General features: G+C 33.2%; 2 protein-coding genes across 4 annotated transcripts in view; both read left to right on the top strand.

Annotated features, from left to right (window-relative positions):
• Window positions 1-578: 578 nt before the first annotated feature.
• LOC144854514 (adhesion G-protein coupled receptor V1-like) lies at window positions 579-5105 on the top strand. Its single transcript, XM_078712466.1, has 6 exons — window positions 579-766; window positions 1434-1685; window positions 2092-2196; window positions 2521-2643; window positions 3165-4179; window positions 4771-5105. Exons 1-6 carry the CDS (start codon window positions 596-598, stop codon window positions 5103-5105), a joined length of 2001 nt encoding a protein of 666 aa, XP_078568592.1. The 5' UTR covers window positions 579-595.
• A 551-nt stretch (window positions 5106-5656) lies between these two features.
• The window catches only part of LOC144853691 (adhesion G-protein coupled receptor V1-like), a 57270-nt gene continuing 37273 nt past the window's right edge, over window positions 5657-25653 (top strand). For 2 of the 3 annotated variants that reach the window (XM_078711467.1, XM_078711465.1), the window contains exons 1-26: window positions 5657-5746; window positions 6290-7050; window positions 7192-7315; window positions 7682-7942; window positions 8478-8495; window positions 9305-9437; window positions 9928-10151; window positions 10783-10997; window positions 11818-11980; window positions 12360-12580; window positions 13016-13143; window positions 13425-13550; window positions 14898-15112; window positions 15569-15810; window positions 16178-16579; window positions 16887-17016; window positions 18585-18712; window positions 19127-19294; window positions 21216-21404; window positions 21687-21781; window positions 22306-22484; window positions 23020-23186; window positions 23928-24186; window positions 24371-24499; window positions 24736-24854; window positions 25303-25484. In XM_078711467.1, coding sequence (XP_078567593.1) covers window positions 5737-5746; window positions 6290-7050; window positions 7192-7315; window positions 7682-7942; window positions 8478-8495; window positions 9305-9437; window positions 9928-10151; window positions 10783-10997; window positions 11818-11980; window positions 12360-12580; window positions 13016-13143; window positions 13425-13550; window positions 14898-15112; window positions 15569-15810; window positions 16178-16579; window positions 16887-17016; window positions 18585-18712; window positions 19127-19294; window positions 21216-21404; window positions 21687-21781; window positions 22306-22484; window positions 23020-23186; window positions 23928-24186; window positions 24371-24499; window positions 24736-24854; window positions 25303-25484 — 4988 coding nt within the window. In that variant the 5' untranslated portion in view covers window positions 5657-5736. The remainder of the gene's footprint in view (window positions 5747-6289; window positions 7051-7191; window positions 7316-7681; window positions 7943-8477; window positions 8496-9304; window positions 9438-9927; window positions 10152-10782; window positions 10998-11817; window positions 11981-12359; window positions 12581-13015; window positions 13144-13424; window positions 13551-14897; window positions 15113-15568; window positions 15811-16177; window positions 16580-16886; window positions 17017-18584; window positions 18713-19126; window positions 19295-21215; window positions 21405-21686; window positions 21782-22305; window positions 22485-23019; window positions 23187-23927; window positions 24187-24370; window positions 24500-24735; window positions 24855-25302; window positions 25485-25653) is intronic. The other variant, XM_078711466.1, reaches the window with a different exon arrangement.

The raw sequence follows: 25653 nt of genomic DNA, 5'->3' as shown, positions 1-25653 counted from the left end.
ATAGATAATACACTGTACATTAGATTAAAATTAACTCTTTTATTTTACAGTATATAACACATCACTTTAATGACTTTAGCTTGAATCTTCGTCAGAAAAAATGTACTGTACAGTATTTAAACTTACTGGCAATCCTGATATCAATGCATTACTGTCTGTTTGACACAATAGCCTGTAATGATCATACAGTAACTGAATTTTTATCAATGTGTTTTATCAATATATTCTTTATTTATAATGTCATTGAACTTAATTTGACTTTTATTTGGCAATGTTAACGCATCAAATTGATTCTTCTGAATTTCCTCTCAATTCACTCTTGATGTCTGGAGGTATCTTCATCACCCTTCGCCTGGATGGGTAGTTAAGGGGATTTGTACAGCCTTCTACGTGGTGATGGGTGACGCACTTTGGGTTGCGAGTCACCTGGTCATCCAATTCTTTTTTTTTCTCGTGCCTACTTTGTCTTTATTTTACCTGCAAATGAGTGAACTGTATATTGTTTTATTAATATATAATTCTATTAAATATATTAATTGTTCACCTAATATTTATTTATTTTTTCTTTAAGATTACATCATTATCAAGAAGAATCATGCTGCTGTTAGTGGTACTGCTATCCCAGATTGCCATTCTGCTGGCCCAGAATGCACAAGTCTCCTTTTTAGAAACCGCTATATCTGTTGGAGAGTTTGATGACTCATCATTTACTTTAAGAGTACAGAAAACAGGCAGAAGTGATACAAGCATTACAATATTAGTTGATGTAAGTGTCAATTGGTTTAAACTTCTTATTTATGGAATAGAATTTGAATATACAGTATGACCGTATGATGTTACACAATATATTTGTGACAAAACATCGAACGCTTAAATATGAATACTGTACTATTACAGTATGTCAAAAATGTTATGGTTGTACAGTGGAACCTTATCTGGTACTAGCCAGCTCTATTGTACATAATGTTATAGTTTTGCTTTATCATAGAAAATAATTACGGAAAATGTAAAAGAAAAACTTAAAAAGGATTAGTGCATTTAAAGCCATTGAGCCTCACTAACCCCACAAGGGACCTAATGTGGGTCTTGGACCCCTGCCATATGTGACTATCTATCATACAGTATTATTTTATAAATTATAAAATCGGGTCCACAGTAGAAAATTGGTGATAATCTTTGATATTGGGTAAGTGTTTCAAGTTTATTAATAAATTAGTGCTTGGTACTGGTAGCCTGTGTTCATCAAGCATGGTCCATATACCAAACTTGGAATTTTTGCTATTAACTATAACACATATAACATTGCCATATTTTTCAACAACATACAGTCAGGGAAAAATGGCAAAAGGCTTCCTATTTTCTAGGAGTTTTATCAGATTTCCTTCAAACTCTTGTTAGGACATTCCAACCATTCAATTTTCTTTGTTTTTTAGCCTACAGAAGGAATTGTAAATGATTTCAGAGTGCCATACAATCAGTTTATAGAATTTAGTGCAGGAGATGCAGTGGAAACAATAGAAACAACATGGTACATACTGAATGATGATATACCAGAGGATGATGAAGTCTTCACCTTTGAACTTAGTGTCTTGTCTGGTGCTGGACAAGTAACTGTTAGTCAAGGCATCTCAAGGGTTACAATAGAATCTAATGATGATGCTTATGGTATTATTGGTTTTTCTTCAGTAAGTTGTGGAGCTTGTTCAAAGCTAAATTAGTAATTGTTTTAAAATGATTAATAACACTGTATTTAATATTCCAGAAAATAAAAATACAGTCTCCTCATTCTTTTAAAATCCTGACAAACTTCTCAAAAATGGTCCTGTATCTGTGCAGAGACGGGTTCTGGATAGACAAGAGCTTCTAGACGAGAGCAGAATCTGTAGGAATGGCTAGATTATGATTATAAAGGCATGGGTTTAAGGGTTTAAGACCTCTTTCATTAAATTGTCCATCTGATGTACACCTGTTCTGTGTACAGTACATGTGTTACATCTGCTGTGCCAGTATGCTGATCTTGGTCCTGTACTGGACATTGTAAAAAAGAATTAAAGAAAGAGGTTTTGACAGTTATGTTCTGTTTCATTATAGGTTGGGCCATTGGTCATCTCTGAAGATCCATTTGAAGGAACCATCATTAATGTAACCTGTTCTCGTGAACGAGGAGCATTCTCATCGGTATCTGCCACATTTGAGGTAAATTTTACTGGACTAAATTAAATTCTATACCATAATTGGATATTAAAGGTTTATTACAACATTTTAAGTGTTGGTAAGGTATGACAAATAATATATATTGCTAGTCTTAAAGATAGCTCCAATAAAATGCCTTCATAAAAATAATTTGAATTGCTCATAAAAGATTATAGTGATCCAAATTTAATATGTTATACTTATGTATTTTAATTAAACAAACAGAAATATCAATTCAAGTTTTCACTTTTTACACATCTACAGAGTGCATTGTAAACAGTTCTAATATCTTTTACTAATATTTTGTCTTGTTTGAACTCTCTCCAGATAATAGGTATTGAACTAACTGATGGCAGTGGTCCTGATGACATTTTACCTTCTTCTGGCTCAGTGGTTTTCAAGAATAATCAAAGTGAAAGCATATTGTCACTTCGTATAATTCCAGACCAGGTAGAGTGTTCGTCATTATCCTTTTTCCATACGCAATTCCAATCAATCTACAAATAGTAAAATACCTGACCGACCATTTGCAGTTACTTGAATTAGATTGGATAAAATAAGCAATCTTTAAAACATCTCAATCCAGGTTAAAATTAATTTTCTATTTACATTCATTTTAACAAATCATTACACCATTGTATGATGTACAGTAAATTAATAAAGAATATATTATTTTTATTAAGTTGAAAAATTAGCTTAAAACAATATATGTTTCAAGGAATTAAAGAAGCCATTAAATTATTTATTTTGTGTATGTAATAATATTAATACTGTCAGTACTTTTATCTTTATTATGTGTGTAACTTTTATAGTTTTAATGTACTATACCAATCATTTTTTTGTGTAATAATATGAATTTTTAAAATGTTACTGTTACAGACATCATGTAATTGGCTGTTGGATGTACAGTACAATTGAAATAAAATAAATATTTCAGTTTACCACCGTTTAAATTTGTTTTTGTTTACTAGATACCTGAGAATGAGGAAACATTTGAAATAAGGTTATTAGAAGCAACAGATGGTGCCAAGTTAGATGGATCATTGTCAAAAATAACTGTAAAGATTTTGAAAAATGATAGTCCACTGCGGTTCGCCCAGGCATTTTACTTGTATGAAGAGGATGCTGGTACTGCTTTGATAACTGTTAACAGAGGCCTAGCAGAAGATGGAGTTACTCAGCTAGGCCCAGATGATGAGACTGTCACAGTAGGTTATTTTATGGGTTCCAGTTCTGGAACTCTAGGACTGGACGCAGTAGCATCAAATGGCACCTTGACTTTCTTACCAAGAGAATATACTAAAACAATCACTATTACAATTTTATCCGATAATATACCAGAAATTGGTGAAGACTTTGAAATTATTCTTGCAAACTCCAGCTCAAATGCTGTCATTGCTGAGCCATCTGTAGCTGTTTTAACAATTTTAGGAAATGATGATCAAAATGGAGTGCTATTTTTGAAAGATTCATCCCTGTATGTGACGACTGGTGAAGACACCGGTGTAAATACAAATTTTATTGTTGAAAGATTTGGCGGGACATTTGGCGATGTCAGCATAAATTATGAGATTGTTAGAAATGATTCGAACACTGATGATATTAGCAATGATTTGATTCCTTCTGAAGGAGTTGTTTATTTTTCTGAAGGACAAACATCTTCAGAAATTAATATAACTTTTATTGACGATAACATTCCAGAAGAAGCCGAGAGATATATTGTTAGAATTCTTCCATCAACGGTAACTGGTGGAGCATCTGTGAGAGCGCCAACTGAAGGTCAGTTGCTGCTCGTTGATAGTGACGATGTTTATGGTGTTATTCAGTTTTCATCTGACATTGATCAAAGTATTGCAGCCTCTGAGTCACCTCGAAAATTAAAGTTAACTCTGACTAGAGGTGGAGGATTAATAGGAGATATTCTAGTCAATGTTACTGTAACATATGAACTTCCAGATGAGGAAGAGTCAACAATAAGAATTGAAGGTAAGATTGAAGATAACACAGACATCGTTTTCAGGTTGTATTTTATGTACTGTCAGCATTAATAAGGATGTAACATGGTCTTTTAGCTATAGAATGTGTTACCTTAATAATTGAGACTTGGGAAAAGTTTGGTTTGGGAGAATTTTTTTATTCTGAGAAAACTATTCCCTAATTTAAATGTAAATTTTTATAACAAACCACATTGTATGCCTTTTGGGTGTGTTTTCTAATATTTTTACCTTCTTATTAGTAAGTGTTTTGTATTTGTTGTCTGTTTTTTCTTTGCATATGCTTGATCTGGGATGTTTGTTACATTCTTATGTTTATTTGAAATAAAAGATGATTTTACCAATTACACAGTACAGTATATATATATATCTTGGCATGACAGATTTGTACACATGGCTCAGTAATATGTTTTTTTTTCTGGTGTCTTTAATCCATGTTTTACATAGAAATATACTTGAAAATAAAATTGTACAGTAGTAGTTGATGTTAACAATTATTTTTATTCTTGCAGTTAGATTTATAATAACCTCAATATGTTATTAAACTTAACCATTTTTAATCAAGAAAAATGTCTACTTTCAGATATTTTGGATATTGCTTCAGAAACCACTGTATTTCCTCAAGATCTCTCCATTCATAGATTCTCTATCAATATTCAAAATGATGCGTACCTCAGTGTCAATGCAGTCTTCAAGGCAACCATACAAGAGGTAGATCTTCTGAACTACGATACCATACTGCCACCATCCAGCCCACGTATTGGAGTAAAAGATGTTGTATCTTTGGAAGTGTCACCAGCAGAGGCTAATGGTGATGTTGGATTTGATCAGAATAGTCTTAAGTTAGAGGTTGAGGAACCAGAGGAAGATGCTCTTACGGTTTGTATACTGAATAATAATTTCTTCTTTAAATTTTAGAGAGTTTGTAGAATGTATATTTATTCATGTTTATACACAAAACATATCGGCATAATTCACCATTAATATTGTTCACAAATATTTTTGTTGGAGTTGGGTAGACGAGTGGTTAGGACACTTGACTGTCATACAGAGAGGCCTAGATTCAATTCTCGACAACTCCCAGTCTACTCAGCTGTTAATGAGTACCTGGTTGAAAATACTAGGGACTATAAGGTGGCATGGATAGGAACTGGCCACCCTACCACATAAGGCCAAGGCTTAGTAAAATGAGCTAACAGCTCACTGTACGTTCATAGATGAATATGGGACAAGTTGTAATAATACTGTACATTATCTCTGGAGCTTTAACAAGTCCTAGGGTTTAAAAAATTGTTAAACTTCTGTTTTGTTGCAAACTAATTAACTAAAATATTATGTTTTCTATTTGTTTGTTTATGGTTATATATGGTTTATGGATTTATATTTTGGTTTATAAGATGTGAAAAAATTGTTAATTTTTTAGATTCAATTGAATTTAACAAGAGAAGGTACATCTGGTTACGTATCACTTCTATGGCGTGTGTTAGAGGTTGGTGGTAACTCTACAGACAGAATTACTGATTTGTCCCCATCATCTGGAACAGTTTACATGCCACCAGGTAAGCTAGAGGCAACCTCCAGTAAATATCATGTTTCACATGTTATATTGGCTACTGTAGTATTTTACAAGAGAATAATTGATAGTAGAATACTGTAAAAATACCGTGCCTAAAGAGCCAACAATATCGGCATGGGTTCGAGGCTGACTTGTTCTGGTGGTGGAACATGTCTTCTCGGATATGGACTATAAACAGTAGGTCAGGTGTACACAGTTAAACCTGTGTGCACTTTAAAGAACCCAGCTCATCATCAATCGAGACGAGTAAGGAGAACTGGTTCACAAAATAGCCCCTGTATCAGGGGAATTACAACCTATCTGATAGGACAGTGATTAGTTTACTATTGGTAATCCTTGGCCACATGTGCCTAAAGACATTAAATAAAGCCCGGTTTACCAGATTACATTTTTTTTTAAAGATGTTACCTTAACTTATAAAATATAAAAAAAACATTGAAATTACAGGAACATTTTCTTGAAATTGATTACTAGATTAAGAAATATTTCAGATTTATATTTTTTATTGTTGACTTCTTTTTTCTAGGTGTTGCAAGAGGGTACATATATATTCAAATTAATGCTGATGATTTTGCTGAACTTGGGGAGCTCTTTCAAGTGGAATTGTACAGTATAAACCCTGACAACCAGCGACTCAAAGAAGGATCCGTGACAGCTGAGATTACTATCCTTGAAAACGATGACCCTGGAGGAGTTTTCGAATTTGCTTCTTTCTCTTCAGGACCATACGTGACAACCGAATCCTTTCAGGTTATTCAAGTTTCAATTATCCGTACCGGATCAGCTCTAGCGACGCGTGAAGTTATGTATTCTATGGTTGACACCTCAGGGCAATCAAATATTGTTGATTTTATCAATGTGCCAAATGTTGTGACCTTTGAACCTGGTGAAACAATCAAAAACATTTCTTTCCTTGCATTTGATGATGATATCCCTGAGTTAGATGAGGTTTTTAACTTTACTCTTCAAAGTTTTGGTTCAGTACCGAGTGAAATCGGACCGAATTCAAACATAATGGTAACAATTTTAGAGAATGACAAGCCGTATGGTGTGTTCCAATTTGAACAAACTCCAACTGTTATTTATATTGATGAGAGTAAAGGAACACCATTAGAACTTGCACGTTTTCCAGTCATTCGTTCAGAAGGCTCCTTTACAACTGTGACAGTGTCGTGGACTGTGTCGCCTCAAATGTCACCTATTGATGTAAACCCAGTGAATGGGTCACTAACATTCGTTGAAGGTCAAACTTTAGCTTACATCGAAATCTCATCCCAAGATGATCAGGTAAACATTTTTACAATAATATTTTGTAGTAATATCGAATAATCATAATGTTTATTATATTAAATATTTTTATATATATTTATAATACAGTATAAATAAGTTAAAAAAACTTTTATTAACATCATCTTTTGCTTTTTTTAGATTCCAGAAGCATCTGAACAGTTTACAATAACTTTGCACGATGCTACGGGTGGTAGTGAAATTGGCACAAATGCAGAAGCATACCTTAACATCAATAAAAATGATGATGCCATCTTCTTTGAAGGTAAGCTTAATATCACTGTTTAAATTTGTCATGAAACACAATATTACAAAAATGCTGGTTGTACAAAATATTATTCCTTTAGTTCAAAAAGGTTCCTGTATGATCCGATATATGTTCGTAGTTGAGAAAATACTAATTTTTGTTTCATTAAATAAAAACTGTTATTGTTTTGATATAACAATTTCAAATTATGTTTGTTAAAAATGCCAGTGTATAGATGAGGTGGCACTACATCTAGGGTGGGTTCTTTTTAGATTTAATTGTTTTTTATTTTAAAGATATGCAATATTGTATTGTAATGCAGTATATTAAAAAATGAAATCTTCATTAAAACATTGATGTTTTCTATTACAATGCCATTTTTAGAACCAGTAGAAGTTGATGCCATGGAGCCCAGTGCAGTCGTTCTTAGTGTAAGACGCAATGGTACTGCCACCGACGTTGTGTCAGTTCAGTATAGAACAGTTAGTGTCACCGCTCTGGATCAACGACAAGACTATGAGAATGCGTCTGGGATTTTGACATTTTCGATCGGGGTTAAAGTTCAGACAATAACACTGTCAATTCTTCAGGATGACAACCCAGAAGAAGCTGAAGTTTTTATTGTAGAACTCTTCAATCCTATAGGTAAGAAACATATTTTTAATATACATTTAATTTGTTTAAAGAAAAAAAAATAATATCTCTCTAGTTGACTCAATTAAAGTAAAGCTCTGTCTACACTATCAAACTATGTGTGTGATGTGCCCAAATATGCTAGTGATATGCTCAAATATGGTAGTGATATGACATCATTATGTTCATATATGGGCACATTTTTTGTTCACATAAAGTTTAATAGCGTAGACCGAGCTTAGATTGAAACTGTAATACTAGCTAGATGTACTGCAGCGTAAACATTTCACCAACATGGTGATGTTTGAATTTTGGGGTCACAGGTCGTAATGGCTAATATTACTTTTTTAGTACTGTCTCCCAAATGCAATTGTGGGACTTGAAAATAATCTGTTTTAGCCTTGTTTCCAAAATACATTTTAAAGAGTAGAATAAGCATTTAACTTCACTGAACTGAGCATGAATTTCCATAAAACTAAATTAAATATTTTCTTTAACTTTTGTTTCTTTACTCCTATTTTTCTTGTCTTTTTTGTTTTGTTTAAAGTCCTTAGTTTTGGAGGACGTAAGTATTTATTGAATAAACATTTATTGCATGATTTTTTTTTAATACATGCATAGTAATTCCTACTAAACCTAACCTTCCGGCTAAGCAGACTTCTACAATAAAAAAAATGTATATAATGTACTGAAAAAGATGCATGTATTCTTTGCATTGCCTGGTTGGTTTAACTACATTTTCAATTTGATATTCTAAAATCCATCTGAATTGAAAAGCAGTGAAGTTATTTTTTGAAAATTTGGTTTATTAGACTCTCAGAGTAGCTGGTTTAGTTTGGCTCTTTTTCGACCCTTTCCTCAATTTCTTGATTTTGACCTTTATTTCTTCAGCCAATTTTTTTAATTAAGGATTCTAATTTACATAATTGAGCATTTACACTCAATCTTTGGTTGAATGCCATTCATAGAATTGTTTAAGCTTTGATGGTGTTGTGTTTTTATTAATGGGTATTAACAGATTGTCTTTTTTATTTATTAAATTTAAACACTGAAAAAAAGGAAAATGATATGAAAACAATACCAATAACAGTAAAAAAAAATGAGAATACATACCGGTATTATTTATTTGTATGGCACAAATATTGTTAACACATTATTCAGATCTAATTTCAAGAATTTTTCTATACACATTTTAAGTTTTGCTAGAGTTAAAAGCAATTACTTTGTGCAAGAATTAGGAAATACACACTGTAGCAAATTCATCTAAAGTTTGACCACTTCTCATTCTCCTATCATTATTTCATCGTCTATTAATAGTTTCAGAAAGCGTTAAATGTTTACAGTTTTCTTATGTTACATCTTTTTTCATCGTAGGTGATGTTGTTGTATATGGTGAACCTGTAGCAACGGTTACCATAGTACCTAATGACGATGCAAGTGGTATCTTTAGTTTCAGTCAACCGTTGTTCCAGACAGCACAAACTGAAGGCGTATCTGTTGACTTCTTGTACGTAATACAATATTTTATTCCATTTTTTCCTGCGTCTTATGTTTTCTAACAAGTTAATTGCATCAATTGCTACTGTATTCAATACATCATGGAAGCGACAGTTAAGCTGTTTTAGTATAACATTCATGACATAATTTGAAATATTTGCTTACAGTACTTTATTGACTTAAGCTCTGTACACTATAAAAAAAGTGTGATGTGGCCAAATATGGTAGTGATATGGCATCATGTCCATAGCACACTTTTTTGTCACATAACGTTTGATAGTGTACAGAGCTTTAGATACTTTACATACATTGTTTTTCTGGCACAAGGATTCAAATGGGTATTCAATTCCAAGCACAATTTATTTTAGTATCTTAGGTATAAATAAGGATGTATGTTATAATATTGTTAATACAGTATCCTCCTAATTGTTGATTTTGTGCTGTCTAATTGTATTTTAATACTATATTATACAACCATGTAATCATTTTTATATACACAGTGTTCAAAGAGATAGAGGGTATTATGGTGTTGTACAAGTTGGATGGCAAATAGTTTATAACGGTACTCTCGACATGGTCAATGAAGAGCAAGAGTTTGAGAAGGTTGAGGGCATTTTGGAATTTGCTGACCGTCAATCACAACAAGTTCTAAGTATCAACGTTTTGGCTGATTCCATTCCTGAATTTACTGAGTATTATGAAGTCCAGCTTGTAAATGTTTCAGGTTAGTTGACCATTTATAAATGCGTTTAAGAAAGATGATTCCATTTTTAATGTCTTTTGATAAAGCAATGAAATACAGTTCATATTTGTTTATCAGTGGAAACATCATTTCCATTATCATATATATAATCATATCATCATTTGCATATATATAACATACATAGAAAATTGTGTTCCTCTGAGACACAAATACTTACAAATAAAAAAAAGTACAACCATCTCGACAAAAAAAGTAATATCATTCTCGTACATTCTGTGCCCCAACAGCGGAACGGAAGCTGTTGCAGAACTTATCTGTACGAGATATGAGGGACCGGTAACGTCTACTTTTACGTAGATCTTCAAATTATTTTATGTTAACAAATATGTTTATCTAATGAGTGTGTATGTCTGACAGTGGTGGATACCACCAGCCTGGGCCCCACCTACCATCCTAAATTTCACAAATTGTAATGTAAAAGATAGGACATCATATTAAGCTCAGCCTTTCATTTCACATTTTTTAGGTCTTGCCCCACCCCAATCCTTCCCCTTTTTTTTTCTTCAATATCCTGTATCCACCACTGTCTAAATAAGTATTTATCTAAGGCATGAATACAATTAACAGCTGTATTTGATGTTCTGTAACACAGGTGGATATCCAAATGATGTACCAAGACTCTCTGAGACTGGACCTTTATCAGTGGTGATCACAATCTTGCCAAATGACGACCCTTATGGAGTCTTAAGATTCCCTTCAAACTCTCGAGAAAAAAATGTTGCTGAAGATTTTTATTCAGGAGATGAATCGATTGCGGAAACAAGTTTCACCATTGTTAGAGACCAGGGACTGTTTTCAGATGTTGGGGTAAATATTTTATTATATTCTTTTTTCAACTTGTATGAAACTTTACTTAATGATTTTCTTTGTGATTTTTTTTCCAAGGGTCTTATCACTACAGAAAATAAACTTTTCTCTGTAAGATTTTTGTAATATTGTATGTAACAATATAACTATACATTGCTGAATAAATGTGAATGTATACAGTTTTATTTATTTTAAACACTGGTCATAATAATAATAGTTCATTATTATATAGCGCATATAAGCAAGCTCTCAATACGCTGAACATTATTACCCCAGTCATTTTTTTGGATCAAACACGTATGGAAACATGCTTCCATAATGCAGCTAGTAATCAGCGCAAAGTTGTGTCTTGATCTAACCGGGTACCCATTTATACACCTGGGTGGAGAGAGGCAAACGTAAGTAAAGTATCTTGCCTACGGATACAAGCAATGCGGCGAGAGTTGGATTCGAACCTCGGTCTCACGATCAGTAGTCCAACACACTGCGCCAAACGCTTCATTGCACACAAATTCTCAAAATGTCGGCACAAACCTGGACGTGAAATGTACTCCATTTGTAAGGATGGATTCAACTAATGCTTGGCAGTCGAATTGTAATCAACAAATCAAATAGCAAAGATATATTTAAATGTATAATAATGCATAATCTCCAAGTAACTTGCCATTCATTCCTTCTGTATAATGTATGTACATTGATATAATCTTCTTACATTAATTTATTTTTTTATGCTGTCTAAAGTATTGATTTCCAAAGTGGTTCAGAAGAGAAATTTAACAATATAATAATAATTCAAGTAAAACTTGATTTATTTGTCTAGGCATTATGGGAAGTTTTCACAGATTCTATATCTGGTGGTTTACCATCTGTGACCGACTTGTTGTTTGTGGCTGAATACATACCTGGCGGTGGAGTTATATCAGTTCCTGACCAACGACGACCTCACACAGGAACAAATGTGTTTTCATTTTCTGGAGGATCAGGTATGTTCCCAGAGTATCTGATTCAATTATTGTTATTGGGTTTTTAAAAATAACTATTTCAAGAACAAATTAAATTTTAATCTATTCAATTTATATCATAGCATCTAGCTGACATATTTCTAATTCAGTAGATCTTTAAACAATAACCATTACATCTTTCAGTTATACAATAATGTGTTTACATGTCTAGTAGCCTAGCTTCATTTTTTGGTAATAATACTGTACTTGGTAAAATCTTCAGTTTATTAATACTGGGAACTTATAATCCAAGAAAAAACAACTTAATTTAAACAATAATAATAAATATCATATTTGTTTTATTTTATAATGTACCAGTAATTTTTCTTGCTAAGCCTAGATTTGATTTTTTTGCCTTCAGATTCATACCTGCCAGTGGCTGCCGAATACCATCTAGCCCCATCAGTGATTACATCAGGGTTCTCTATCAGTGCTTGGGTGAAGCCTACATTAGATTGTAATGGGTTTATCATCAGTAAAGTCTCAGCGGCTGACAACATTAAGATGTTTTATGGTCTTAAATTAGAAATTCAGAGTACATCATCTGCTTATATTGAATTTAGATATTCCAGTGATAGTTCTGTGAGTAGTCAATTTATGGTGTTGTTATTGTCGACATGGTTTTTTATTGAACTAATAACTGTAAAACTTAAACAGAGTTTCAACTTTTAATGGATTATGCTTTATTTATTTACTGTTCGCTGAGTACTAAAAATTTACATAAACTAACACATAAAACTAAATTACATAAACACCAGCCAAGATATTTGTTGATAAATACACTAGCAGATAAGCATACTGTGCAGGAGGCAGCCCCTGTACTCTTTTAGCATGTTGACAGCTGCATTGATAATTTCTTTATTAACTATATACAACCATGATTGTTTTTGGAAGACTGTAACATTGTGTCAACATGATCAAGAATATAATGTTTGAAAATGAAAACCATAACAATAATTGTCATTACAGTACATCCACCTCACCTAATGGTAATTGAAAATATATTTACTTTTACAGGTGAATTTATCAGCAGGTGCCACGTTCAGTAATTTAATGTTGACTGATGACAAATGGCATCAGTTAATTGCAGTGGTTGGTGACCTCATGGTCAAGGTGTACGTAGATGGTCAACTCCAGGCAGATTTGTGAGTTTCACCTTAGTCATATAAATTCAATATTTAAAGTGTGGTAAAATTAAATAATCAGTTATCACTTATCCAATTTTGTTGTACAATTTTCATTCCATGCCAATTATATATTTTATTATTATTTTATATCTAAAATGAGAAAGAAATCCTTCATTAATATAATATTGCCATACAAATACTGCCTTCTTTACCCCAAGAAAAAAAATGTAAATATGAAATAATCGTCATAAACTACCTTGCATGGGACTAACAACTTTATTTTTTATTCCACATCTCAGGATCCTCAGTGATCAAAATGCTGATGGTGATGGCTTGGTGTATGTTGGTGCTAGACTCCCAACCAGTGATAACTACAAAGGATTATTACAAGATGTAAGACTGTACAGTAGGAGGCTAACATTGAAGTGAGTTTTAGAACTAATATTACTGGTCATCATGTATTTCATTTATTATTACTATGGGAAATAAAATTCCACACTCTATAATTAGGCCAAAAAAAAAAAAAATTTGTGTTGGCCACGTTTTTGGTAAATCCCAAAAATGGGTAGGTCGGTACGAAAATTTTTTTTTTTTTTTTTTTTTCCAGACCAAAAATGTGTTGCCGGCAAAATAATAAACAATTTACACAAATGATACAAAAAGACTTTTTAAACACTTTTCATAGCACCATAGGCTCACGCTCTATAATTGTTTCAACAAAAGTTTAAAAAATGTTTATTAAATAAACGTAGGCCTAGCTTTTTTAGGCAAAAAGGCCTAGGCTCTAGCTACCATTTCCAACAAAAACAATCAAGGTCGAAATAAACTATTTCCGTGTTAATGCTGCATTACGCAAGCGGCAAGTTAACATAACCTATTATATTATTTTAGATGAAAAATATTGAGTTTTATATTGTTTTATCCATACGTAATTACACTGGCATTAAAGATATAACATTAAAATGTCGGGGGGAAATTCCCTCAACCAGAGACATCGATCGATCGAGGAGTAGGCATAGGCTTATTAGAGGTCCGCCGGCTAGAGGCCTAGAGGCTACGTACATGCCGGAACAGATGGATTATCGCTATATAAATAACAAGCTTAAACAAAAGAGCTTACGACAATCTTAGGTAATTTTTTATTAAACGTATATAGGCCTAGGCCTACTTGCTTGGCGAATCCATGACTTTTACATCATTTAACAAGTTCGTAATCGGATCGTAGTACTGTACAGTAAAACCAAAAATCACTGCATCAACAACCTCGTGCGATGTACGATATGTTGTTCTTTGCATGCTGCAGATCAACGTTGGTAGAGTCCATTAATTAAGAGGGTGTTTAAAAATGTGATAACTATTAAAAAACTGTCTCAACCACTGTGTAATCAAGGCGTTTATTTAATTAAAACTTGGATCCCCCAAAAATTGATAATCGCGTATTCTGGTTATCACATGATTGATTCACGGTTGGTTGTTGCACGCTTCTTTTTCACACGTCCGGCAGGTGAAATATGTTCGCCAATTTGGCAAATAAGACAATATTTTTCACCATTTCGTTTCACAATTGCCGTTTGGCTCCCAACAAAAAAAAAAAAAAATGCCGACCTTCATTTTCGTCAGTTTAGGGTCGGTCGGGCGTGGCCAACACAACAATTTTTTTTTTTTGGCCTTATTGATAAACTATTATCATTATCACTATTTATCATTTACAATCCAGTATACAAAATACTGTATATAATAATACTCTTTTTTCTCTGTATTTTTTCCTTTAGTGAAATAAGTGAAATTTGGAACAACCCTGCTACCAAAGATGTAACACCAATCTCAGGCTATGTGACCTTTAACCCTGATGAGAGCATAGAAGGCTTTAATATATCCTCCATTCAGGACACCGAAGAGGAAGGTAATGAAGTATTCACTGTCATTCTCCTCACAGTGAATGGTGGAGCAAGACTAGACTTGGAGGACAATACTGCTGTTCTTACAGGTAACATAATTTAGAATCTCTCCAGATTATTACTGACTTCAGAAAAGGAAGATTTTAAGGCATACTTTTATAACATGCATAATTGTGATCTAATTTTCAGCTGACTTAACTATTTGTTGGCAGACAGTCTGTTAATTGCATGCCCATACATTCTGTTCTTTTCCTTATTACATCCTTGTTGTGTTTAAATTTAGCTAATGTGTGTGTAAAGCTCTGTCTACACTGTCAAACTAGTGTGATGTGCCCAAATATGGTAGTGATATGCCCAAATACGGTAGTGATATGCCCAAATATGGTAGTGATATGACATCACATGTCCATATATGGGCACATCACATACTTTTGACAAAGTTTGATAGTGTAGACAGAGCATAAGAAATCATATAATTTATAATTGTACCTTATATGAAAATCAAGCAGAAACTTATTGACAACTTTATTTACTTTTAATTTCAGTACTAAAAAGTGACAACGCAAATGGATTGTTTGGGTTTTCTGGTCTTTGCTCATCATCAATAGCAGATTTACTCTCCTCTGAGTCTGTCACATACACATGTCCAGTTGTGCGTAGCCGTGGTGATGAGGGCATTGTGTCCATTCCATGGGAAATCACAAATCTGCAGACAGGAGAGGTTGCTGTAACTGACTTTGTAAATGCTTCTGGCCTGCTGGTTTTTGAAAATGGCATCAGAGAAATGGTATGCCATTTACTATTATTTTAACTTAAAAATTTATAATTTTATCATCATGTTTTTATGTTCCCTGTAATGTTCAGTGTAAGTTATAATATATAATAATAATACCACATTTATATACTCAATATTTCAAATAATAATAATATATTTCAAACCAAAGGTAAATGTGTGTTCATTCTGAATGTAAGGGAATAGTTGTTAGGAGCTCATTGTTCTAGCATCTGCATTATGTGGTGGGGTGGCCAGTTCCTGTCCACGCTTCCAAACAATGAATTTATATAAATTGTTTTTTATGTTAATTTAATAGTTTTCCATTGATATATGCTTTGTTTTTTTTATTAATTATTTTATGTAACATTAATTTTAACAGGAAATCACTCTTGTTGCTGTTGAAGACTTAGTTCCAGAACTCACAGAATACTTTACCATCATGCTCCTAACATCGCATCCTATGTCTGATGATGGCATAATTGGATCCACAGACACAAGTGGTGCCAGCATCGATCCTGTCAACTTTGAAAACAACCTCACTCTTGCCTTGAATGACTTCCCATATGGACTTCTACAGTTTGCAGTTGGTTCTCCACCAGAAGCAGGTGATCCTTTAATACCAGTAGAAGAGGACATTGTTAGAGTGTCCGTACAAGAGGAGGCAGAGTTCATCCAGCTTTTAGTTGTGAGGGCACAAGGATTACTTGGACCTGTTGCAGTTGAATGGAGCACTCTTGACGGAACTGCTGTGTCTGCTGGAAAAGATCCAATCGACTTTGTTGTAAGTAAACGACATAACTGGAACATTTAAATTGTCCTTGCCTTTTTGCCTTAAGAGGAGATTTCCCTTAGGTCACTATCAATGGTTGAAGGGGTTACCCTATGTCCTCACAAAGGTTAAAGGGCAAAACTTTGCTGTATGTCATAGGGAGTCAGATGATGCTTGGATTTAACACTTTGAATTTTGAACAGAAATTAGTATGAAATAAATGGATTTGCCTAGACCAATACTCGTGTTTCGGCTCCTGTAAGAGTATCAAATGTGTGAATGATAGTTAAATAAGTTCACAATAATTGTTAATTTTTAGGGTGCTGGAGGAACTTTGACCTTTGAGGATCAGCAGCGATATGCTTACATCAACATCACCATCGTTGACAACAATATCCCTGAGCTGGAGAAAACCTTCCGTGTTCAACTGTCCAACCCAACAGGTGGAGGTAAGTCTCAGTGTAGAAATAAGAAGTGACCATCTAAGAGTGTTGTGTTAATTAGTCTCACATACTTAACATATCTGTATCTTAATCAAATCCTTTTAAAAATTATGTCAGTTACTAATGATACAAATTTAATATTGACTATTTACCAAACTTTATTAATATATGATTTTATACACAATATAATTATGTATAAAAAAATACATAATATAAATAATAGCAAAAGCTTGTACATACTGTAGTATACATTTGGTAGTGGAAACACTTGATCTGGATATAATATTTCAAAGAATGATGTGTTTTTTAAAACCCATTCTTTATAGTAAATCTATTGGAGTTTTGTATTGCACTTACTAATTGTCAATACTGATTGGTCTAAAAGATGTGTGCTTCATTTTTCAAATCTTTAAAAATATTAAAATTCTGATTAAAAAAATGTATTTGCTGTTAGCATTTGTAAATATCATTGCATGTCAAGTATTTTAATCTGTTTTAGTTGAAAATAGAATATATAGTTTATACATTGTAGTTTGTGTGTCTATCATAATATGTATTAATAATTGTCATGTTTTTGTTCATCTTAATCTGAATCAGACGGTGAGTTTATTACATTTCATTCATTGCATGATTACCAGCATGTCATATCCACTCTGCACGTTTTCCCCCCCTTTTTTAAAGTAAAAATAAATCATATTTAAAGCCGAGCATGAATGATATTTAAATTTAAATGGAACACAATAGCTCGCAGTCAAATGGTAAACATTAGAAAATCTGTAATAGTCTCTACAAAGCAAGAATTAGATTTTGCTTGAAACGAAGGCATCCTAACATTATGAAAATAACGTTTGATTTGGATATAATATTGGATATTAAACATGAGGCTTTCACAGTGTGTCTGCATACGTAATAAGTATTAATTGCAAATATTACATTTAACCTTTGACCTATTGTATTATGTGATACCCTTTCCACCCCTTTCACAATTTTATTCCTCATTTTTTCAAGTTTATTCCATCACTGGTTCATTCAAAGGTGCACGACAATATAGTTTTTCTAGCCAGATCTTTTTAAAACCATTGACTTTATTTTCTTTACATTTACAAGAATTGTATAATTCACTGTGATACCACTCTTTTATTCATTTATTTAATATCTGTAGTTTTGGGGTTTAGTTTTACTTAAATATACAATTTTTTTATATTTCCTGTACCTATTGCTTTTTATGACTTTTCAAAGATACAAATATCATATATCTATAGACTTACAAATCCCTTCCCAACCACGTTTTTGTTCTATCAAAAATTGCAAAAGATAAATCGTATACAACTATACAGTCAACTCTCCCAATACCAGACTTTCTGAGAACCGGAAACTCTCCCAAAACCAAAAGCTTCCAAATTAATTTTACCATTAAAAACACATTCTGAATACCAGAAAATCAGACATATTTGGCCAGCCCAAAGGTGTCTGGATATTGGGAGAGTTGACTGTATATATGTTTATCTACCTTATTATTATCATATTCTTGTATTAATGTTTGTTTGGTAATAATTAATAATTTCCACATTCAGCTGATCTGGACATTGGTTCAACTGTAGAAGTAACAATTTTGAATTCAGATGAGGCTTATGGAAAGTTTGAATTTGCTGAAAATTCCATTGATGTGACCATCAGTGAAACAGAGACGGCTGCACTACAGGTATTTACTCTCCTTAAGCTCTGTCTACACTATTAAACTTTATGTGACAACAAAATGTGATGTGCCCATATATGGACATGTGGATGTCATATCACTACCATATCTGGGGGAATTTCACTACCATATTTGGGCACATCACAATTTTTTTCAATAGTGTAGGCAGACCTTTAAATAAGGTTACTAAGAATTATATTTTTTTCTTTTCCTTTTCTTTCTTCTGTTCAACTCAACCAAATCAATAAACTTTATACCTCATCTTGGGTGCTCTTGTTTAAATATTATGTTTTTAATATGTATACAATGTACTCATTTTTCTCATATTGTTAGTTAAGACAACGAATTACCTATTTGCTCTTGGTAACCGTAGCAGAGAAAGTATAATAATTAGCATAATACTTTTAAATTTGTTATCAGGTAACAAGAACTGGTGGTGCTCTTGGCATATCTGTTGTCTATTGGCAAGTAACTTCAAACTCACCAGAAGCAAACATTACAACAGACCTACAAGAATATGATGGAAATGTTACATTCAATGTTGAAGAGAGGGCAGTAAATATTGAAATCCAGCCAATTATGGATCAAGTAAGGAACTTTATTATCTATTATTGAAAAGTCCAATATTCTTCATTAATTTAGCAGTTAAACATAATACCAGTCTTTAATAGTATACGAATACGAATACGAATAGAACTTTATTGCAATCAAACGAAAGATTGAAGTTTAACAAAAGCGTTTCACTCAGAAAAATAAAATGCAATATACAAATATAAAAGACATTCAGAAATGTAGAACATACAATCAAAAAATTAAAACAAAATTACAATAAAAAATCACTTATTATAAAAACAATAAATATAAAATTCAAATAGCTAAAGACATAGGCCTGCAGGATAAAAATTTAAAAGTATTAAAAATGTTTACAAATTTAAAAAATGTTAAAAACTTCAAAAATTTTCAATAATATTTACACACAAAGGTACGGAAGGTCGCGGAAACATAACACAAAATGTTTACCATTTTTGGAATAATCCGTGATTAATAATAAACGTTTTTGAACGGTTAGTTTTAACTCTAGGGATACAGAACTCACGGAGTCTTCTAAGATTATAAGCAGCAGAAGGAGCCTCCGGTAACAAATGATTCAATCTGTGACTGGGGTCTTTGATTTTAACAAAAAAATCCTTGCACAGTCGAACACGGCGGTCTTCTAAGGTAGAAAAACCAAGGAAGCTGCGGGCATCGGAATAAGTAGCATGCGGAAAAATACATTTAAAGGCCCTTCTCTGAATTTGTTCAAGTTGTTGATTCTGTTGCTTCGTAATATTTGATCCCCAAACTGGGGCCGCATATTCTAATATTGGTCTAATGATACTAGTATAAAATTGGACAAGTGCGGGGGCATCCAGGCCTGCCCTCCGCACCTGTTTGAGAAAGTACATTCTAGAATTACATTTACTAATCATTTGATCAATATGAGGTTGCCATGACAAATTATGAGAAATAATTACACCAAGAAGTTTAAATTCGTCAACACGTTCCAGATTACAATCTCCAACATGGAGTGGCTCAAAAGCAGTCTTTGACCTTTTACAACTAATTCTCATCTCTTTCGTTTTCTTAATATTAAGGTACATATTGTTATCCTTAGCCCACTGGACAGTTTCGTCAAGAGTGGTTTGGAGTACAGTTGCCCCATCGTTGCCGACGCGTTCATGGATGGAGGTGTCGTCCATGTATTTCATGCACGGCACCCCATCCAGAAGATCGTCGACAAAGATGATAAACAACATGGGCCCCAACCAGGATCCTTGGGGGATACCACCCTTAACGACTGTCCAAGGGGACAATTCATCGCCTAGTTTAACACGTTGTTTTCTATCACATAGAAAAGCATAGATCCAAGAGATTAGATGGTCTTCGACCCCTAAATTATACAACTTATCAATTAATATATTATGGTCAATTAAATCATAAGCCTTTTTGAAATCAAGCAATAATAATCTCATTTCATCTCCTTGGTCAGTAGCATTAAAGCATTCGTTTAACAAAAGTATAAGAGCGTCAGTGGTAGACACACCCTTAGAGCAACCAAATTGGTTCAACTTGATTTTATCTTTAATTTGGACCCAAATCATTTCCCCTACGATCCCTTCAATCTATCTATAAACGATGTACTAGATATTTAAACTACTAAAGGTAAGAATGAAACAGGGGAAGTTAGTAGTACGAAAGAATCCATCTCAATTAAAAAATGTATTGTCCCCCTGAAAAATAATTTAAAACATTTTTTTTTTAATATGCCATTTTAATGTCACATAATAGAACAAAATAACAAGTTTTGTTTCAATAATTTCAGATTTTAGTATGGCTCAAACTCTACAATATTTCAAAGAGTATTTGATTTGATGCTGGTCATAATTGCAAAAGTACAAAATAAAAAATGTGTGTGTATATGTGTACATTTATTATTAATTTTACAAACTTTCTTAATGTGTTTTTGCAGGTTCCTGAACTTGATGAAATATTCTTTGTCAATCTCATCGCAGTCAGTGATGGTGACCTTGGAGAAAGCCAATACCTGGTTGCCCAATTGACCATTAGAGCAAGTGATGATCCATATGGCAGGTTTATCTTTAGTCAAGAGTCCCTCGAGATCGTACAAGTTGAGGCCAACCAGAACGTTTCTTTAAATGTATGAATACGGTATTCTTTATAAAAAAAATGTATATTTTGGTAAAAAAAGATTGAAATAATGAGGTTACAAAAATATTGCACACAATAGAGCATTATGTGATGAAGCTGAGCAAGGGGTGGGATTTAAACCGGCATATTTGATTGGATGATTCTTAACAGCTATAATTTCTTTAGAACTTCTTGAATTTGTTGTGTTTTGACCTTTAACTATTTAAGCTTGCTATCTGCATCTTTATAATACTGCTCCTATATTAAATACAATGACCTTCTTTTATTGTAGATTATTCGTGAAGCTGGGTCTGTGGGCACTATTCAGGTTTTTTATTCAACATTGCGAGATGATGAAGAACTTCCTAACATGCCACCATTTACAAGGTGAGTATTTCTATATTATTTTTCTTGTATTCACAATTTTATGTAATTACTCCTGTAATTAATTTAACCAAAGCAATCTAACAACAGGATTCTGAGCCCTGGAGATCAAAGGGTTGATCTGTGGCTGTGATACAATCAGTTCCACAGCCCCTAGACAGATTTTCGATTGGTTAATTGACTTTCTCAAATGTTTGGTTAACAGACACCGCGCCACAGAGAATACGTACATAGTACAGTACTGTTGGTATTTATCACAGCCAGACATAAGATCAAAGGACTATTTTGAGTTCCTATCTTGGCAAAGCGAGCTGAGTGTCCTGATGAGCAAATAAGGCACACAGCCTATTTAATTATAATGTTTCTTCTTATGAAAAACAGGAAGAGATAATATTTGGTCATTATGGTCACTCATGGTCATTCCATCAATGTAGTTCAGAACAACAAATTGATATAAAAAATACTCTACTTAAATGCTAATAAATTTAATTTGAAATTAAAAAGCCTGAATATTCTTTCTGTTTTAGTCGAGCATCAGAAGGTGTAGATTACAAAGCAGCCCAAGGGTCAATAGTTTTCACAGACGGTCAACAAGAGGCCACTGTTATGCTCACACTTCTAGAGGATGACCAACCAGAGACTGAGGAGACATTGTTTCTTTATTTAACAAGAGTTGCACTGATAGATTCTCCACAATTGGAACCTGGTATGTAGACAACATCAATCAATGTAGACATTTTTTTTTCTTGATGACAATATGTATTACATGTATTACTTAATACAGTAAAAACAGTGTTTTAAACTCTCTCTGTCGATCATATAACCAGTTGAAATTAAAAAGTAGTTTTTTCATCTCTTTCGTCAAAGTTATACAAATTTAAAAGAGCGCACACACCATGCTTCCAAATCTTTTTGCTTAAATCTTTATCTTCCAAATTATTTACATGACCAGAGCAATTAATGATCACCACATTAATTACTGATTAGGGAAATATACAGAATATATTACCTTAAAGTAGTTTCATAGTCATTTTATTTAAGCTAATATATACATTTTTTAACATTACACGTTCTAATTTAATCCTTGTAAATCCTTAATTTTGTATCTTTTTGTTGTCTTGTTATTATTTTTTGTAACCATGTCAAAGGGCCCAACAAGTTTAATTCCAGGTTGGTCCTCATGTTATGCTCTGTATTATTTGTATGGCATTTGATGAAATAAATGTTGAATTGATTTGTAGTCATAGATTCACCTAGCATTGGTGAGCAAAGCATCGCTGAAGTGATCATCCCAGCCAATGATAATGCTAATGGCATCCTTCAGTTGTCTGTGAGTGAGATCACTGTATCTGAAGACTTCTCTGGAACTTTCATTAACATTACAAGAACAGCTGGATCATTTGGCCAGGTCAGTTTCTCTGTTATATGCAATAGGCAATGTGATCATATGAACTAGTAAAGCATTAATGAATATCAATTATTAACAGAATGGAGTTGTGGCTTGGTGGTTATGATGTTTGGCTACCAATCCAAAGGTCCTGGGTTCGAGTCCTGTCAGTTTCAGAATTTTTTCTAATGACAAATTATAACTTCACTCCCAAAGACTGTTTATGTAGAGTATCTTGTGTATATGACAATGTTTGTCGTGTGAACAGGATTGCCACCTTTAAGAAGGATAGTGAATAAATTCGCTTATGGTTATCCTTGGCAATTTGCCTAAATATATATATATATACATCAAAAAAATTAACATTAAGTGACTATAAGCAATTTGTAATTGCCATTCTGTTGGATCTTCAAAAAATGGTTTCATCTAATTTTATGTAATATATATACAATTCTTTACATTTAACCATAAAAGATATGTGTGCGCAATTGTTAACAGGTCTTCATCTGGCAATGACTGGATGTTAGTGATTGCTAGGAGTAGCTACGCTGGTTGCAGATTAGTGCCCCTTATTTGTCAAAGTTCTTCGGCTTTTCAGATGAAATGAGTTGGTCGTAGACAGCGGGAACCCACCGTCGTCCACAGATTAATCTTAAAATACGTACCATTAATTTGAGGTCGTGATCATATTTAGACACTTTTTTGTCAAACTAGTTTGATAGTGTAGACAGAGCTTTATTACAATTCATTTTTGTCCCTCAGATTTCTGTGAACTTTGAAACAATGCCTGACTCTGCCCAGCGCGGTCTTGATTACAGCATCACCTCATCAAATGTGGTGTTCCTGGAAGGAGAGACAACCAAAGCACTGCCAGTTGAGATTCTGAATGATCCAGTACCAGAGATTGAGGAGCAGTTTGAGATCATTCTGCTTAATGACATTACTGGAGGTGCTGCTCTAGGTTCACCCAGTAGATGCTCTGTTATTATCACTCCTTCTGATGATCCTAATGGCAGTTTTGGTAAGTATATTTTTGTCTACTGTTCAATCTGTGGCTTTTTTTAACATTAGTTCATTTTGAATATGTAATGAAAATTAATGATTTTTATGAGGCTTTTTATGTTTTGTATCTATGACAACATTTTAATGTAATTTTAGGGCCATATAGGCTGAATATTTTTATATCAATGTTTTTTATTTTCAAGGTTTTGGACAATCACAGTTAGAGGTCAATGAACCAGAAGGAGATGATGTAACTGAACTGACAATCAGTATTATCCGCAGTGCTGGTGATATTGGTGTGGTTGCAGTCACATGGCAAGCCACAATCAACGGTGTGTTTTCTTTTCTTCATAATAGTACGATAACGCAACTGTTTGCTGAACTACATTGTTATGCAAATGAGTAGAATGTTGATGTCATCCGTTAACATTATGTGCTTGTGCAAAAGATCCCTATTATCTCCCTATTAGTTCCTTGTTCCACCAACTTAATTATATTCCTAACCAAAGGACACATAACATTTGTTAAATGTCATACATGTTTATGAGTTTTTTTTTCTTTTATTTAGGTGAACTTGCTGTTGAAGATGTTTTCCCAACTGGAGGAACTCTTTATTTTTTGACAACAAAGACAACGGAAACATTCAACATAAATATTCTTGCAGATGATATCCCAGAAGAAAATGAGGTAATAATTTATTACGATATACAGAGACATACGCGATGTTTACCATACCTAAAGAGCTAAGAATATCAGCATGTGTTGAGGCCAATTCGCTCCTAGTTCTGGTGGTGGAACAAATCTTTTCGGATAAGGACTATAAACCATAGGTCCAGTGTACATAGTTATAGCCTGTGTGCACTTTAAAGAACCTAGTTCATCATTCAAGACAAGTAGGGGTTACTCCGGTGTACTGTTTCACAAATAGCCCCTGTATCAGGGGGATTACCACCTATATGATAGGACAGTGATTAGTTTACTATTGGTAATCCTTGGCTAGATGTTCCTAAAGATGTACAATTTTTTTTAAATACCATTAGGATTATTCATGGTATATGTTATGAATAATTTTAATTAAATTATTAATATTATCTTATTATTAATATATTAATTATTGTTTTTATTATTCCTGTAGGATATTATTTTGACCCTTGTTAGTGCAGATGGAGGTGGTTCAATTGGCAGCCAATCAACAGCTATCATATCAATTAGCGCCAATGATAATCCACATGGAACAGTAGAGTTCGCCAATGCAGTGAGTCCAGTACTGGAAGATATCTATGGGAATAGTTTGGCAAATATTGAAATCATTAGAAGGTAAATAAAACTTTAATATTAATTAAGTTATCGTGTGTAGATATTTCTTTATGAGTAATATTAATAAATATTATAACACACCCGAATAGATCCTTGTCATTTGATTGGAAGATTGTGGGTCATGTGATGCTCAATATACATATATTGTTGTGTTGTGAGAAACCTATTT

This window comes from Antedon bifida, chromosome 10 (assembly GCF_963402885.1).
Source record: "Antedon bifida chromosome 10, ecAntBifi1.1, whole genome shotgun sequence".
Lineage (NCBI taxonomy): Eukaryota > Metazoa > Echinodermata > Crinoidea > Comatulida > Antedonidae > Antedon > Antedon bifida.
Note: the sequence above shows the minus strand (reverse complement) of the source record. Positions and strands in the feature narration are given on the sequence as shown.

What these genes read in the sequence shown, in the direction of transcription:
- LOC144854514 (XM_078712466.1), top strand. Translation starts at nt 596, where the DNA reads ATGCTGCTGTTAGTGGTACTGCTATCCCAGATTGCCATTCTGCTGGCC. An exon ending in GCATTACAATATTAGTTGAT is followed by an intron (nt 767 to 1,433) that starts GTAAGTGTCAAT and finishes TTTGTTTTTTAG; the next exon opens with CCTACAGAAGGAATTGTAAA. An exon ending in CGGTATCTGCCACATTTGAG is followed by an intron (nt 2,197 to 2,520) that starts GTAAATTTTACT and finishes AACTCTCTCCAG; the next exon opens with ATAATAGGTATTGAACTAAC.